General features: G+C 40.2%; 1 protein-coding gene across 2 annotated transcripts in view; it reads right to left on the reverse strand.

The window, feature by feature from the left end:
- Nucleotides 1–416: 416 nt before the first annotated feature.
- The window catches only part of HNMT (histamine N-methyltransferase), a 36,683-nt gene continuing 22,179 nt past the window's right edge, over nt 417–14,920 (reverse strand). For both annotated transcript variants that reach the window (XM_068543997.1, XM_068543996.1), the window contains exons 3-6: nt 13,375–13,482; nt 12,190–12,320; nt 8,210–8,303; nt 417–871 (exon numbers count right to left, since the gene is read on the reverse strand). In XM_068543997.1, coding sequence (XP_068400098.1) covers nt 516–871; nt 8,210–8,303; nt 12,190–12,320; nt 13,375–13,482 — 689 coding nt within the window. In that variant the 3' untranslated portion in view covers nt 417–515. The remainder of the gene's footprint in view (nt 872–8,209; nt 8,304–12,189; nt 12,321–13,374; nt 13,483–14,920) is intronic.

Raw genomic sequence — 14,920 nt, forward strand, 5'->3', positions numbered from 1 at the left:
TTTGTTTTTTTTTTTTTTTTTAATTTATTTATGGCTGTGTTGGGTCTTCGTTTCTGTGCGAGGGCTTTCTCTAGTTGTGGCAAGCGGGGACCACTCTTCATCGCGGTGCGCAGGCCTCTCACTATCGCGGCCTCTCCTTGCGGAGCACGGGCTCCAGACGCGCAGGCTCAGTAATTGTGGCTCACGGGCCCAGTTGCTCCGCGGCATGTGGGATCTTCCCAGACCAGGGCTCGAACCCGTGTCCCCTGCATTGGCAGGCAGACTCTCAACCACTGTGCCACCAGGGAAGCCCGCATGTAGTCTCTTTACCGATAGAAGGGATGGGATAAGACCAGCAGTGTCATATATGATTCCACATGGAAGTCCAAGAATATCTTGGGATTTTCTAGATTTTACATATCAGAGAAAATGCTCTGTTTATGTTATGAGATATATTTATAATTTTAATACACAAATAAGTGAATGATCAAAATTGTTCAAACTATAGCTTTTGGATACATTCTCATGGTGGATATTTATGCCTCAACCACTATGAAACTCAGACTGTTATTGAAAAGGACCTTTCCCTCTTTCTTTACACTGAATTCAGGCTCTTGCAGATCTTTCGTAATTTCTGCTTTGAGATCAGGTGGTGCTGTTGTACTGAAGTTGCAGGTTTCTGTCAAAAAATCCCAGAGCAGGTCTCCATTTTCATTGCCGTCAATAAAACAGTCAGATATGTCCATGGTGGACAGAAGGTCATAACACTCATACTTAATCCCCATCTTGTCCAGCATCTGCATGAGGTCAGATGACGTGACATACTGGCAGAGCTCATCCCGGTGTAAGTGAGATCCGTACTTTTTCCACAGCTTGTTCCAGCTACTGGTTCCTGTGCAACAGAACAAAATTCATGCTTTCAGTTATTCTTCTTTTCCTTTACCTACTCTGCCAACCAGTACACTAGATGCTTGGAATAGAGCAGTCAATTTAAAAAAAAAAGAAATTCTTGCCTTTGTGTAGCTCAGTTCAAGGAGTGAAGGGGGTGGGAGGAGAGAAAGTTAAATAAATAAGTAAATAAATCAGGTATCAGATGGTGCAGAGTGCTAATGAAAAACAAATCAGAGCAAGGAATAAGGGGGATCGAAGAGTTGGATGGGTTGCTGTTTCATATCAGGTGGTCGCAGACTGTCTCTCTAATAATGTGCCATTTGAGCAGAGACATGACAGCAAGCCACACAGATATCAGAGAGGAGATTACTCCAGGTAGAGAGAAGAGCAGCTGCAAAGGACCTGAAGCAGGAACAGGCTTGGCATGTTAAGAACTAGCCAGGAAGCCAGTGAGATTGGAATTGAGTGAACAGAGGGGAGCATGGAAGGAGAGGAGGTTGTATGGGTGATGGTGAGGAGTAGATTGGGTGCTAAATCGTATGGAAAAAGATGAGAAGCCGTTGTAGTGTGGTCTAATAGAACTTTCTGGACTCTTGGACATGTTCCATATTTGCATTGCCCAGTATCGTAGCCACTAACCACTTTATGGTTATGGAACACGTGAACTGTGGCTAGTGTGACTAAGGAAGTGAATTTTAAGTGTTAACTTCATCTTAATTCATTTCACTTTCAGTAGCCAACTGTGGCTTCCATATTGGACAACACAATATTAGAGTGACTTAACCTGATTTGCATTTTCATAAGGTCACTCTGGCCACACGGATGGACTATTCTCTATTGAGAATAGACTATAGGGGCGTAAGGACAGAGCAGGAAGAACAGTAAGAAAGCTACTGCAATAATCTGGGTGCTAGATGATGTTACGTTGCACCAGCAAGATTGGAGGTGATGAGAAGTGGTTGAATTTTTTATATATTACACTCCTAGATCCAATGCCATTTGCCAATGATTTGGATATTGTTAACAATAATAATTTGGATAGTGAAAGAAAGAAAAGAATCAGTGATGACCCCAGTCGTTTTGGCCCAAGCATCTGAAAAGAGAGAATTGCCATAATTGGAAATGGGAAGAATGAGGGAGGAACATTTTTAAATGTGTTATCAGGCATCTGGTTTTGGAAACATAAGGTTGAGATACCCGTTGGACGTTCAGGTGGTGATAGGAGGAAGGCAGTTGTTTATGTTAGTCTGGCTCAGAGGAAAGGGTCTAAGAGTAAAAATTGAAATAGAAAGAAAGAGCACAGCAAATACAATGATAGTTTACCCCAACCAAAGATGGGGTAGCCTCTCATGTCTGTACAATTACAGGATGCTGCCTTGCACTGCAACAGCTAGGCTGAGTCCTAAAAATTTTGTCCCCAGCTTTAGAAGATACATTAGCAGTGTATGTTGTATTTAATTGAAAACCTGGCCCAGTGTAGAAGCTGAGAGATACAGCATCTGTGGGAGAGATAGGTTGGACCGTTCTGACACTTCATGAATGAGATGAGGTTTGGTATCTAGTTTCTCAGAAGCTCAGCTTTCTCATCTATAAGATAGAGATAACCATACTTACCTCAAATGCAACTGCAAGTATTAAATGAGATATTTGAAGTGAATCATTGCTCAGTGGTAAGCACATGGCAGATGTGTAATAAGTACTTACAAAATAAATGAATATTATATGGAATTACTTTGATAATGTATTTCCACTGGTTGTAATCTTGAGAATGTGAAAAGACAAATTTGCTGTTCAGAAATCTGTAATAATACTAATAAATCAAAACAAAAGAACAGCTATTTATGGACTTTCTAACATACGCATCTAATACTGGGCTATTACAGAGATAGTGGATATGTGCAGCAATTAAGAGTGGTCTCTAAGGCCTGACTTTCTGAGTGTGAAGCCTGGCTTTTCCTCTTACTAGCTTTATGAACCTGTGCCTCAGTTTTGTCATCTATAAATCAGGGATAATAACAGAATATCTTCATAGGATTGTTCCAAGGATTCACCAAGTTAATAAAGTAAGGCACTTAGAACCACGACTGGCACATAGTAAACACTGCTGAAGTGTTATGAAATTAAGTTGGACTTGGCCAAAGCAATATAAGAGAGAACTTACAACTCAATGAGTTTCCAGGATTAAAAGTTAAGATTTCAAAGGCATGAACTATTTTGGTTCCGAAAGCTCCTTTATGACGTAATGAAAGTAATCGGACTCTCCAGAAAACTATACAAGCACTATATAGCCACACAATTCTGCATATAATTATAGGGCGTTGGCCTCATGCATGGGCTTGGCTCAAGTCTCCTGATTTAACTCAACAAAAGAGAATAACCAAGGCAGAAAATGGTAAATAATAAATAAATAAATAGCCTAGATAATTGATGTTCCACTAACATTTCAGAAGAGGGAACGATAACTACAGGATAAGCTCTAGAAGAAGGTGGAATTGGAATGAAGCAGAAAAAAATAAAACCTCAGTTCAGTGAAAAAAAAAAAAAGAGAGTCATGAGCATGTACTACAAAAATCTTTCATTCCAAAGACAGTGACTGTCTAAATAAGAATTTGCCTGCAAACAAGACTACAAGAAAATAAATATTTCAGTGGTTGAGGAAAGGCTCTGTTATCATTCACCCTGGCAGAGAAAAAAGAACCAAACACTAATTGCGGAGAATTTGCTGGTGTCAGTGTTCTGTGACTCAGTGCCATTTCTGAGCTGAGCAATTAGAAACTTTCTGACTGATACATTATCATAATGGCTCCCGGTGGGCACAACATATGGTGTTACTTTTGTTTTCAACATGACATAAACCAGGTCCCTCACCCCCCCCACCCCCCCCACCCCCCCCACCCCGTATTAAAAATAACACACCATGATTTGCCTCCTTCCTTAGATAAGGAGAGGGCAGGACAGAAAATGTCACTGATCTCCTGGCTAATCTCCTGTAACCAGATAAGTTGCATTTTAATTAGCAACTCTCTCAACGAAAGCCTGGCTACTACATTTGCAGAAAAACATGCCACTAACATTATTTTAGTGTGGGATACTCCTCATTTCAAAAATCCACCTCTTCTTATTTCTCTTCGTTTTCATCCCCAAATCAAATCGTTTATCATTATAATCAGGAACTTCTGTTTGTTATAAATAAGTAAATATTTACTGAGCTGGGCTAACTCTTTAATGGATACTTAGGAACCAGAGGAAAGCCTCTGTTCCCTCCAGCAGCATGTATTCAAACGGGCTGACCAGAAAAATACTGTCATTTAATTCTGATTTCAATTTCTCTTCCTTTTCCTAATTAGTTTCACTTGCCTACCCTTCATTGCTTTTGTCTGCCTATTTTGGTGTGCACTGTGTGCGTGTGAGTATGTGTATCTTCTTTATTGAGTCTTTTATTCCTGTTTATTAAATCCATCTTCAAATCTCCAGAACTTTCGGTATTCTCTGATTCCATGTCTATCATGTTAGCTAAAACATGGTATCTTTTTCTGAATGGACATTCAGAACTAGTTGTAGTTGGGATAGTATAAGGCAGAAATAATAAACAATTATTCAGTTCAATTCAAACACATTCACTGGGTGTCTTCTTCTAGGTGCCAAGGGTTTTGCAAAGATCTGGAACTAGAGATAAGAGGCAGAGCGTCCTGCTCTCCAGGACCTCTCCTTAAACTCCCTGTCTGCCTCTGATCAGAAATTAGCACCTTTTTGAAAGTATGTACATGTCTGAATCCTCCATTAGATTAGGAGCCTTTCAAAGGTAGAGGAGTAACAGTCATCTTTGCAACCCCAGAGCCTAGCAGTGACCAACTAGAGGAGCTCAATAAAAGCTGAATGAACCAAATCTACACGACTATCCTATGCAGCCAACTTGGGACCAAGAGTGTAGGCTGTGTTTGAATATGCTGAATACATCTGTCACCTTAACCAAGCTAGGTGCCCTGCATAATTAAATCTAGAAACTGACCCCGTATTTCATTATCTTAGAATCTAATAAATTGCAAAAAAAAAAAATGGGTGTCCATATGGTGCTCAAATAACTGAGTAATTTAGTTTATTCAGAGAGAGAGCGCATCAGTTCAGTAACAGGTCAGTGTCTGACTCGGATGGACGGGCAGGAGCCTTAGCTGTGGGGCATATTTAAGATGACCTTTTAGAGCAAGATGTTAATCCAGACATACCATTATGCGCTTAGGTGAGATACTGGCTTGATGAGTGTTCTTAGAAATTTAACTTAGTGACTAGTTCTAAGCTTGCCCGACTCTGTCGGCATCGAGTACTCAGTTTGCTGTATTGCAGTGAGGCTATGGATGACAATATTGCCCCGAAAGAAAGGAAATACACAAACAGGCTTCTTCACTTCTGGGTAATCATGAAGCAAATTCCATTTAGAAAGTGACTGCAACAAATGTGATAAAAACAGAGCCTAGTGTGAACCATTTTGGTGCAGGTGTTTCAAGTTTTAGGGTAATATTCAAGTTTTAGGAATGTTTTCTTTGGGCAAGTATGAAGAATGGGGTTTCAAGAATTATAGTTGGGGCTGAGAAAGTAGTTTAGGGTAATGGTTTTTCTACAGCGGTAAGGTAGGAAGTTGATCAGGCACCTCAGATGACCCGGGGAGCTTTCCCAAACTTGCCTGCTATCCACAGACTGGTCTGGCAGATAGGGATTTGCAGTGATATCATCAAATGAAAAAGTGACTAATAAAAATGTGGATCAATTCTATACGTGTTAATTGACAACGATATAAAACAAATCTGATTAGAAAGTTCTTGTGATTAACTTTGTTTTCACTGTTGGAAATTGACCATGCTCTATTTTCCTGAAAGTTGACCCATATATTTGTATCCGCTTTATGAATGCGACAAAGCAGTTCTTGCTATTTTTACAAAAGAAGCCCATAGGCACTTCCGTACACCGAGGGGCCAACAGAATTTATCTCAGAGAAATATACTGTTGTTAAGATGGGTTTATAGGTGCACAGGTTTATCTAGGTCAGAGAGGCAGAGCAAAAGGGAGTTAAACTGCTCTAGGTAACAAATACGAGGGGTAGAAGGGGGAAGTGAGGAGCTGGTATCTTAGGAAAAGCACGGGAGTTAAGAGGGTTGTGTGTTACCAGTGTTTTCCTCTTTGGGATACCTGCCTCCCACGCTGTGCGCAGTAACGAAAAATTGTAAGCTGTGCGCTGAAAAAGTTAGTAAAACATCTCCACCGTCAAACTACAGAAGGAGTAAGTTTTGACTCAAAATACCTTTTTTTATGGAAGCTAACTGGTTTTTGCGCTTTTACTCCCTTTCTTTGATCTTTTTCCCCCATGAATGTATATAGACATAGTACATGTGAACTACATGTATGCATAGTTGCCATATTATGTAGGTATGATTATCTGGAAATAGTCCTTGCATGAACTAAGGCTCACAGACCAAGTTCACACAGCTAGGAAGTGCCTGAGCATTCTTGATTTTATGTATCGTCCTGCATTTCACTGGGCCTGTTGTGGTTTGCACATATCCTGATGCCAATAAACCATGGATTCTATTAACGTATTCATGATGTAGCCAGCAGAATACTGTATCCATAAGGGCACTTAGTCCATTCTCAGTTGCTTGTAGACTGCTCATGCCACTTTCTAAACCTTAGGCTGGCTTTTTCTTATTGGTAGGCATATACTCATAGAGAGCTGCCTTCTGACACTCAAATACTTGACTTCTGAAAATATTTAAGCATAAACCAAATATATATAACAGTGGATCTGCATTTGATATGAAATATATCCTAAAATCAAACATATATGACTACTGGATGAATTGCTATTTCTGCCTGCAACACTGTTTCTTTATTATTGATACAGATTATCAAGAATAGACTGCCCTCAGTGTTGATAACTAAATTTACTTCTGTATTCCTAAATGCAGTACAAAGTGCTTTACCCAAGTGTCCTAATTTAGAGAGAGGTTGGTGGGAAACATCCAGTTTACAGAAGCCCTTCTAAATGGTAAGATAGAACTCTCCCACACAAATGAGTATTTTTAACTAACCTGAGATAAAAATAGTATATCAAATGTTCCCTTAGAGAAGAGGTTGTGTACAGGAACTCTCATTTGCCAAACTCGCACATGAGTTCAAACCCAGGATTATAGGCAACAGCTGTGTTTGCCATCCTTAAAGCCATTCCTCATATTTAAGAATACTTGGGGACTTCCCTGGTGGCACAGTGGTTGAGAATCCGCCTGCCAATGCAGGGGACACGGGTTCGAGCCCTGGTTCGGGAAGATCCTACATGCTGGGGAGCAACTAAGCCCACGCACCACAACTGCTGAGCCTGCGCTCTAGAGCCCGTGAGCCACAACTACTGAGCTCCGGCGCCACAACTACTGAAGCCCGCGCACCACAGCAAAGAGTAGCCCCCGCTCGTAGCAATTAGAGAAAGCCCACAGCCAGCAACGAAGACCCAATGCGGCCAAAAATAAATAAATAAATAAGTAAATTTATAAAGAAAAAAAAGAATAAATGAATTTTGCGACATATGGTTTCTGAGTATGGGGTCTGGTATAAGCTTAGGGAGATAGAAGCTGCTGTGTACATGGAGTGAACCTGCCTAGCAGTGTGTGGACAATCCACAAAGGCTGCTGAATGAAAGAAGTAATGAATTAATGAATGCAACAATGTCAGTGTTTCATTTGCTAATCTGTTTACTTATGTTCTCTGTGTGGTACATATTGTATCGTTGGAAACAACATGACATGATCAAATGCCTTCTTTGGAAAATAACACGACAACACAAAACAAAACAAGTGGACCATTTTTGATAGTTACTCGAGAAAACCTGAATGAACAACATTGATAATGGCTCTAGAAATGCAAATTAATCAAATATGATAGTGTCCCAAATATTTAAACCTTTATTTTATTGATATTTATTAATAAACATCACAGAAGAGAAAGAGACATTCCAGGGACAAAAAGGAGGTAAATAGATATATTTACTATTTTTAGTCTCGTTAAAAACATTCCTATCAGTTGTATCTGCTGTATGTTAAATGAATATTTTTTATACAGAGACAACAAGGATATATTTTCCTGAGAGAAAGAAGTAAACAGACATTTAATTCCACTGGAACTCCTAAATTGAAAGCTGTTGTGAAGGACTTTCCTAATACTGTGTTAATTAATTGACCCTGATCAGAAGCCAAATCAAGAATTTCATAATGAAGATGAAATATACCAGCTGCCTTCAAACACATCCATCCATGCGCTATCACTGTTTTAAAATTCAGGCTGAAGGAAAATAACTTACCGGACACAACAGTAATGAGAATCTTAGCACTGGTAGCTAAGAGACTATGGAAGAATTTCAGGGTGGCTGGGATGTCTTTTACATAATACAGCATCTAGAAATGAAGGAAGAGAGAAACGAGATGCTTTTCTATGTCAACGTCTTTGTTGCTTGGACTGAATACTCACTAGAAGGTTTGATGTTCAAGTTGAGTGGATTTTTATTCAACAAAACACTTAAGACATTTAAAAATTAACGATGTTACATATAGAGGTAGAATAATAGTGTGAGAAAATATTTGGGGAGAGGGGAAACTATGGTATTTACTCAACTAGAGTCAAACAGCTTAAACTTTACTCTTTCTGGCTTCATTAACACAGACATTTATAGCTCGAGACAGTCTGCATTCCGCATGGGGGCAGTGAAGTCTAATGCTCACTCTATATTTTGTGAGTTTTAGTAGTTCTGGGCAAAAATGGTGCTGGAACCGTAAAAACATTCCATTTCATGGAGCGTTGCTTTAAAATTAAGCCCTTTGCACTAGCTTCACCATAGGCTCACAGATGCTTTTTTTAAAATCATGGAAAATGTGACAGGCTTTGATGTTGACAGATTCTCTAGGGAAATGGACTGGATAAAGCCTAAAGTTACATGCATGGTCCCAGGGTGCTAGGAGTCAGCCCACCCTTTTTTTTTTTTTTTTTTAAATAGATCTTTATTGGAGTATAATTGCTTCACAATACCGTGTTAGTTTCTGTTGCACAACAAAGCGAATCAGCCATACGCATACATATGTCCCCATATCCCCTCTCTCCCATCCTCCCTATCCCACCCCTCTAGGTGGTCACAAAGCACCCAGCCGATCTCCCTGTGCTATGCTGCTGCTTCCCACCAGCCAACTATTTTACATTCGGTAGTGTATGTATGTCGATGCTACTCTCACTTCGCCCCAGCTTTGCCCTCCCACCCCGTGTCCTCAACACCATTCTCTACGTCTACCTCTTTATTCCTGCCCTGCAACTAGGTTCATCAGTAGCTTTTTTTTTTTTTTTTTTTTTTTTTTAGATTCCATATATATCTGTTAGCGTACAGTATCTGTTTTTCTCTTTCTGACCCAGAGTGAAGTAAGCCCACCCGTTTTTAATAACTGAACCATCTCTGGTGAAGTGCAGGGAGAGGTCTTTCCACCCAACACAGACAGAGCTTGGAATTAAACATTGGCAGTAGAAAATTTTCCCTAAGGACTTACATCCCTGGAACCTACCCCCAGAGACACTTCTTAACGTCGCATCTTCAGCTCTCTTAAACAAGAATTCAATGTTTTATGTAGATGCCATGATAGAATTTATTGCATAAAGCAAAAACAACCTAAGCTATGCCCCTCTCACACAAATGAACGCAATACAACGGAGCTGCACACGGCTTGTGCGGTATCACGGGCCATATTTAGTATCATGTCACTCCATGCTGTTCATCACAGGGACCATGCATAGACAGGCACCCAGATGCAGCTAATCCACAGGATGGCTAACAATCCATGACATGACCTGGCTGAAAAGAGGAGGTGGGTCATAGCAGATGCTCTGAAATTTGATCTAATAGGCATAGAATCTCTGCAGTTGATTATGAATATTAAGTTGAAGGATGTCATGAGAACGCTAGGACTGTTAGGAGCAATAAAAAGAGAAATAGCACAGAAAAATGCAGAGTAGATGGAGAGGAACAGAGCAGTAATGCAGAGGAAGCAGAGTTGCTATAAGAAAGAAAGAACAGGGCTTCCCTGGTGGCACAGTGGTTGAGAGTCTGCCTGCCAATGCGGGGGACACGGGTTCAAGCCCTGGTCTGGGAGGATCCCACATGCCGCGGAGCGACTGGGCCCGTGAGCCACAACTACTGAGCCTGCGCGTCTGGAGCCTGTGCTCCGCAACAAGAGAGGCCGCGACAGTGAGAGGCCTGCGCACCACGATGAAGAGTGGCCCCCGCTCGCCGCAACTGGAGAAAGCCCTCGCACAGCAACGAAGACCCAACACAGCTTAAAAAAAATAAAATAAATTAAAAAATAATAATTAAAAAAAAATGATAGTGTCTATTAACTGTCGCTAAATATAAGCACTAATCCATTCCTAATTACTGTGTTTTAAAAGCCAACACTCTTCAAACACTGAGATATTTAAAGAAATGGGTTAAAATAAATAAATAAATAAAAGAAAGAAAGAACAAACGTGGAGCTTTTGAGAGAAACTGGAGAATGATCTCTGAAGCTGCAACATTATATAAGAATTTTATAAGAATGGGATCCAGAGCATATGTGGAGGGATTGGCTTTTGATAAAGGGAGGCTTTTGTAATAAGAGGAAAGAAAGACATGGTGCATACAGGTGCAGCTATGTTTGTAAATTTGGAGAGTGAAAGATGATTTTCTACCTGATGGTTTCTCTTTCTGCCACAGAATGGGAAGTGAGGTCATCAGTTGGAAATGAGTGGTGGGGGAGGGATTACAGGAGGTGTAAGGAGACAGAGGGAGGTATGAAATAGTTATACAGGTGACCCTTGAACAAGGCAGGGGTTAGGGGCATCAACACTCTGAGCGCAAATATTCACACATAACATAGAGTTGGCCCTCCCTATATGCAGTTTCTCTGTTTCTGGGGTTCTGCATCCAGTCATGTAGCATTTATTATTGAAAAAAATCCACATATAAGTGGACCCACGCAGTTCGAACCTGTGTTGTTCAAGGGCCAGCTGTATGAGAAGGTGGGAAAGTCAGTCTAGTAGAGAAACATAGGTTTGCTGAGCAATGCTAAGCACTCCCTTATAGGTAAAAGATTTTGTCCGCTAAGAAAGCAAAGATGTAGGATTGCCTGGGTATGCTGACCTTGGAGTCATTTCTTCCTATGATTTTAAAAACTTTATTCCTGTGGGATGACTGTGCTCGTGGACTATAGAAAGCAAAAAGCATCATGTTGTTCATCGTGGTATTTCTAAAATATACACATCTTCTAATGGTAGCCAACACCCAAAGCCTATACACCTATATGCTATCCAGATACGTTAGTGACCTCTGGAAGTATGTCCCCATACCACCTACTGAATTGTCTCCCCCTTTCCAAGAAATACACTATCGTATTTCTAGGAAATACACTATCAGTGCTGGACCATGGAAATAAATTCCTATTTAATGACTGACTAATGTCAGTAACACTCTGTTGACCTGAGAAATCATCTAGCCTGACCTTCTGTCATGTGCACACGAGCCAGGTCATCAAAAGAAGGCAAGGGGCTTCCCTGGTGGCGCAGTGGTTGAGAATCTGCCTGCCAATGCAGGGGACACGGGTTCGAGCCCTGGTCTGGGAAGATCCCACATGCCACGGAGCAGCTGGGCCCGTGAGCCACAACTACTGAGCCTGCGCGTCTGGAGCCTGTGCCCCGCAACGGGAGGGGCCGCGATAGTGAAAGGCCCGCGCACCGCGATGAAGAGTGGCCCCCACTTGCCGTAACTAGAGAAAGCCCTCGCACGAACCGAAGACCCAACACAGCCAAAAAAATAAATAAATAAATAAATAAATAAAGTAGATTAAAAAAAAAAAAAATGGATTCAATAATTTAAAAAAAAAAAAAAAAAAAAAGAAGGCAAAAGCAAGAGGATTCAGAAAAACTCTGGGATGTTGGTCCATCCAGACCATTAGAGTTACTGGAGAATTGTGTTAGGATGTGTTACACTCTACTATCTATGAACTTTCAATCCCACAAAAGTTAAGCCAGCATTGAAAAAAAATCAGTAACTATGGGGGTATTTTGCATAGAGAAAACTGGCTTTTTAAATGTTACAGAGAATCTCTTAGTATTGTCAACATCTTTAACTTCAATTTGGACAGATAATGGTCACTTGTAAAATCAGAAATCAGATTTTCATTTTTCTTTTTAAAGTTAAAATATTAGGTACTCTGAAATATTTCTGAAAAATCTTTCTTCTGAGAGTATATAACAATAAATATTTCTTACCTGAATCATATGAATAAAGTCCCACTTCTGAAGTTCTTTTTTCTCCATCATTCTATTTTGATATTCAGATGATGTCTCCTTATGCCAAGTAAACTTTATGTTCTCGAGGTTTGATGTCTTGGCTACAAGCTCTAAAATACGGAGAAAAGGTGGCACACCATCAATTTTAACTGCAAATTCGGAACCCATTTCCATTTAGAATTTTAATGCAATCAGTGTTATATACATAACAGATATAAAGCACATTTTTCTTCTTTATAAATCTCCAGAAGACCAAAGAGTTCATCCTAGTTTTTCCATTAGTGTTAAATGAAATTAGAGAACGGAGTCAATAAGAAATAGTTATGAGAATCCTGATCAGACATAGGTACTATTATCTCAGTGTTAATGGGAAATCAACTGGTGAATTTTATCAATGGAAAATTGATGTAAGACAGGTGATATGATCCTGTAACTCAGGAATCAGCAAACCATGGCATGGGCCGTATCTTCCCACCACCTATTTTTAAATAGACTGCAAGCTAAAAATGTACACTACTTTCTGATTTCATGCTTCTTTCATATCTTGTGCCATTACACTTTTAAATGGGTGAACAAAATCAAAAGAAGAATAATACTTCATGATAGGTCAAAATGATATAAAATTCAAATTTTAGTGTTTATAAAGTTTCATTGCAACATACCCACACTCATTAGTGTATGTATTGTCTATGGCTGCTTTTGGGCTTCAGTGGCAGAGCTGATCAGTTGTGACAGAGACCATGTGGCCTTCTAAGTCTAAAATACTTACTATTTGGCCCTTTTTAAAGAAAAGTTTCCTGATTCCTGCTGTAAGCAATGAAACGTAAGCTCTTTAAGGGCAGGGATTCTGTTTAAATACCTCTGAATGAATTAATGACTCTGTCTCTAAGAATAAATATCAAAAATAATAGTTGATGACCAGGGGAGGGATGGAGAGTCAGTAAAAAAAAAAAAAAAAAAGGGGGGGGGGGATTCTAATCACTATTTATATTCTGAGATGTTTAGTCATTCCTGCCAAGAAAACAAATTAATCAGGTTCTTCTCTCAATAAGCTTACAAAGAACATACCACAGCAGCTATGTTGTTAATGATTGAAGGGACGCGTTTGGGATGACAGGCCTTTCAGAATAGAATTTGATATACAGCACCATGGATTACAAGTACCTTTGTACTTGGTGATTTGTTCAGCACTTGGTTCAACAACTTCATTGTTGATACTAACTCCTGGGTATTGAGCCTGCACTTTGGAGAGGATATGAAGATCAATTTCACCTGGAAGAAAAGCATAGGGAACAGATCACCTCAGTCCAGAAAGAAATGATTAAGAATAATCTGAACGAGTTTATTATCTCTAGGAAAGCCCAGCGTAAATAAAGAATACTACTCAGCTGTTGCCCTGCCACAATGTCTATGATGCAGAACAGCTAAGTTGTAAGTAGGAATAATAATGGGATTTGAGGAGGGCTATGATTGCTATTCATTCATTCATTCATATAGCCTTTATTTAATATCTATTATTACATTACAGTAAGTCTAAGATGCCCTTCATTATAGGATGCAAACAGCCCTTCTCTTTATATCCCTAAATCAGAAAAAACACCGTCAATTATAATTTTAAGATTTCATCAACGGGAAGATGTATATCAATTTCAGAGATGTTAAGTATGAAAAAAACATGCCAAAGAATTGATAAATTAGGCTAGGCCAGATGCATACAAGAAATATGTCAAATACAAGATATGTCAGGTATAAAAAAGGATAAAAAAGTATATCAGGGGCTTCCCTGGTGGCGCAGTGGTTGAGAATCTGCCTGCCAATGCAGGGGACACGGGTTTGAGCCCTGGTCTGGGAAGATCCCACATGCCGCGGAGCAACTGGGCCTGTGAGCCACAACTGCTGAGCCTGTGCGTCTGGAGCCTGTGCTCTGCAGCGGGAGAGGCCGCAATAGTGAGAGGCCCGCGCACCGCGATGAGGAGTGGCCCCCGCTTGCCGCAGCTGGAGAAAGCTCTCGCGCAGAGACGAGACCCAACACGGCCACAAATAAATAAATAAATAAATAAATAAATAAATAAATAAGTTTATTAAAAAAAAAAAAAAAGGTATATCAGACATGTGCCCTCAAAAACACCATGGTCTAGTGGTATAGACAGACATGGAAAGAACCCTGGCTGGGTTGGACCAAGGTGGGAAGGAGAAAGGAGACAGCGAGGGGGAGGATAGGAGGAGAGGCCAGAGAGAGGGAAAGCTTCATGGCAGATCACTCCTGAGCTCTTTGTTACAGGGTAAGTGGAAGTTAGCCCAGGGCCTTCTGGGGAAGTGGGAATTGCAGGTAGAGAGGACAGGAAGTCAGGAAACAGAATCGTATATGTGGGACTACTGGCAATTCAGAGTTTTGCAATGTTAGGCAAGGCAGTGCCTCCATGCAAGAGGTGATCCCAGAGAGGTAAATGGAGAGGGAGTTATGGCAGAATAGATATTTATGCATTAATTCATACACCAATGATTAATTGATTACTTACTATGTACCAGGCACTACACTAGGCTCTAGCAAATGATGGTAAGAGGAGCAAATAGATACCTGCCCTGATGAAAATTTAGTCTGCAGGTGACTATGTAAGAGAGATAGATGATGGTAAGTTGGATAGACTTGAGTTCCAAACCTGTCTGATCCGCTTACTTGGTATTATGACCTTTGGAAATTTGCTTTATC

This window comes from Eschrichtius robustus, chromosome 5 (assembly GCF_028021215.1).
Source record: "Eschrichtius robustus isolate mEscRob2 chromosome 5, mEscRob2.pri, whole genome shotgun sequence".
Classification (NCBI taxonomy): domain Eukaryota; kingdom Metazoa; phylum Chordata; class Mammalia; order Artiodactyla; family Eschrichtiidae; genus Eschrichtius; species Eschrichtius robustus.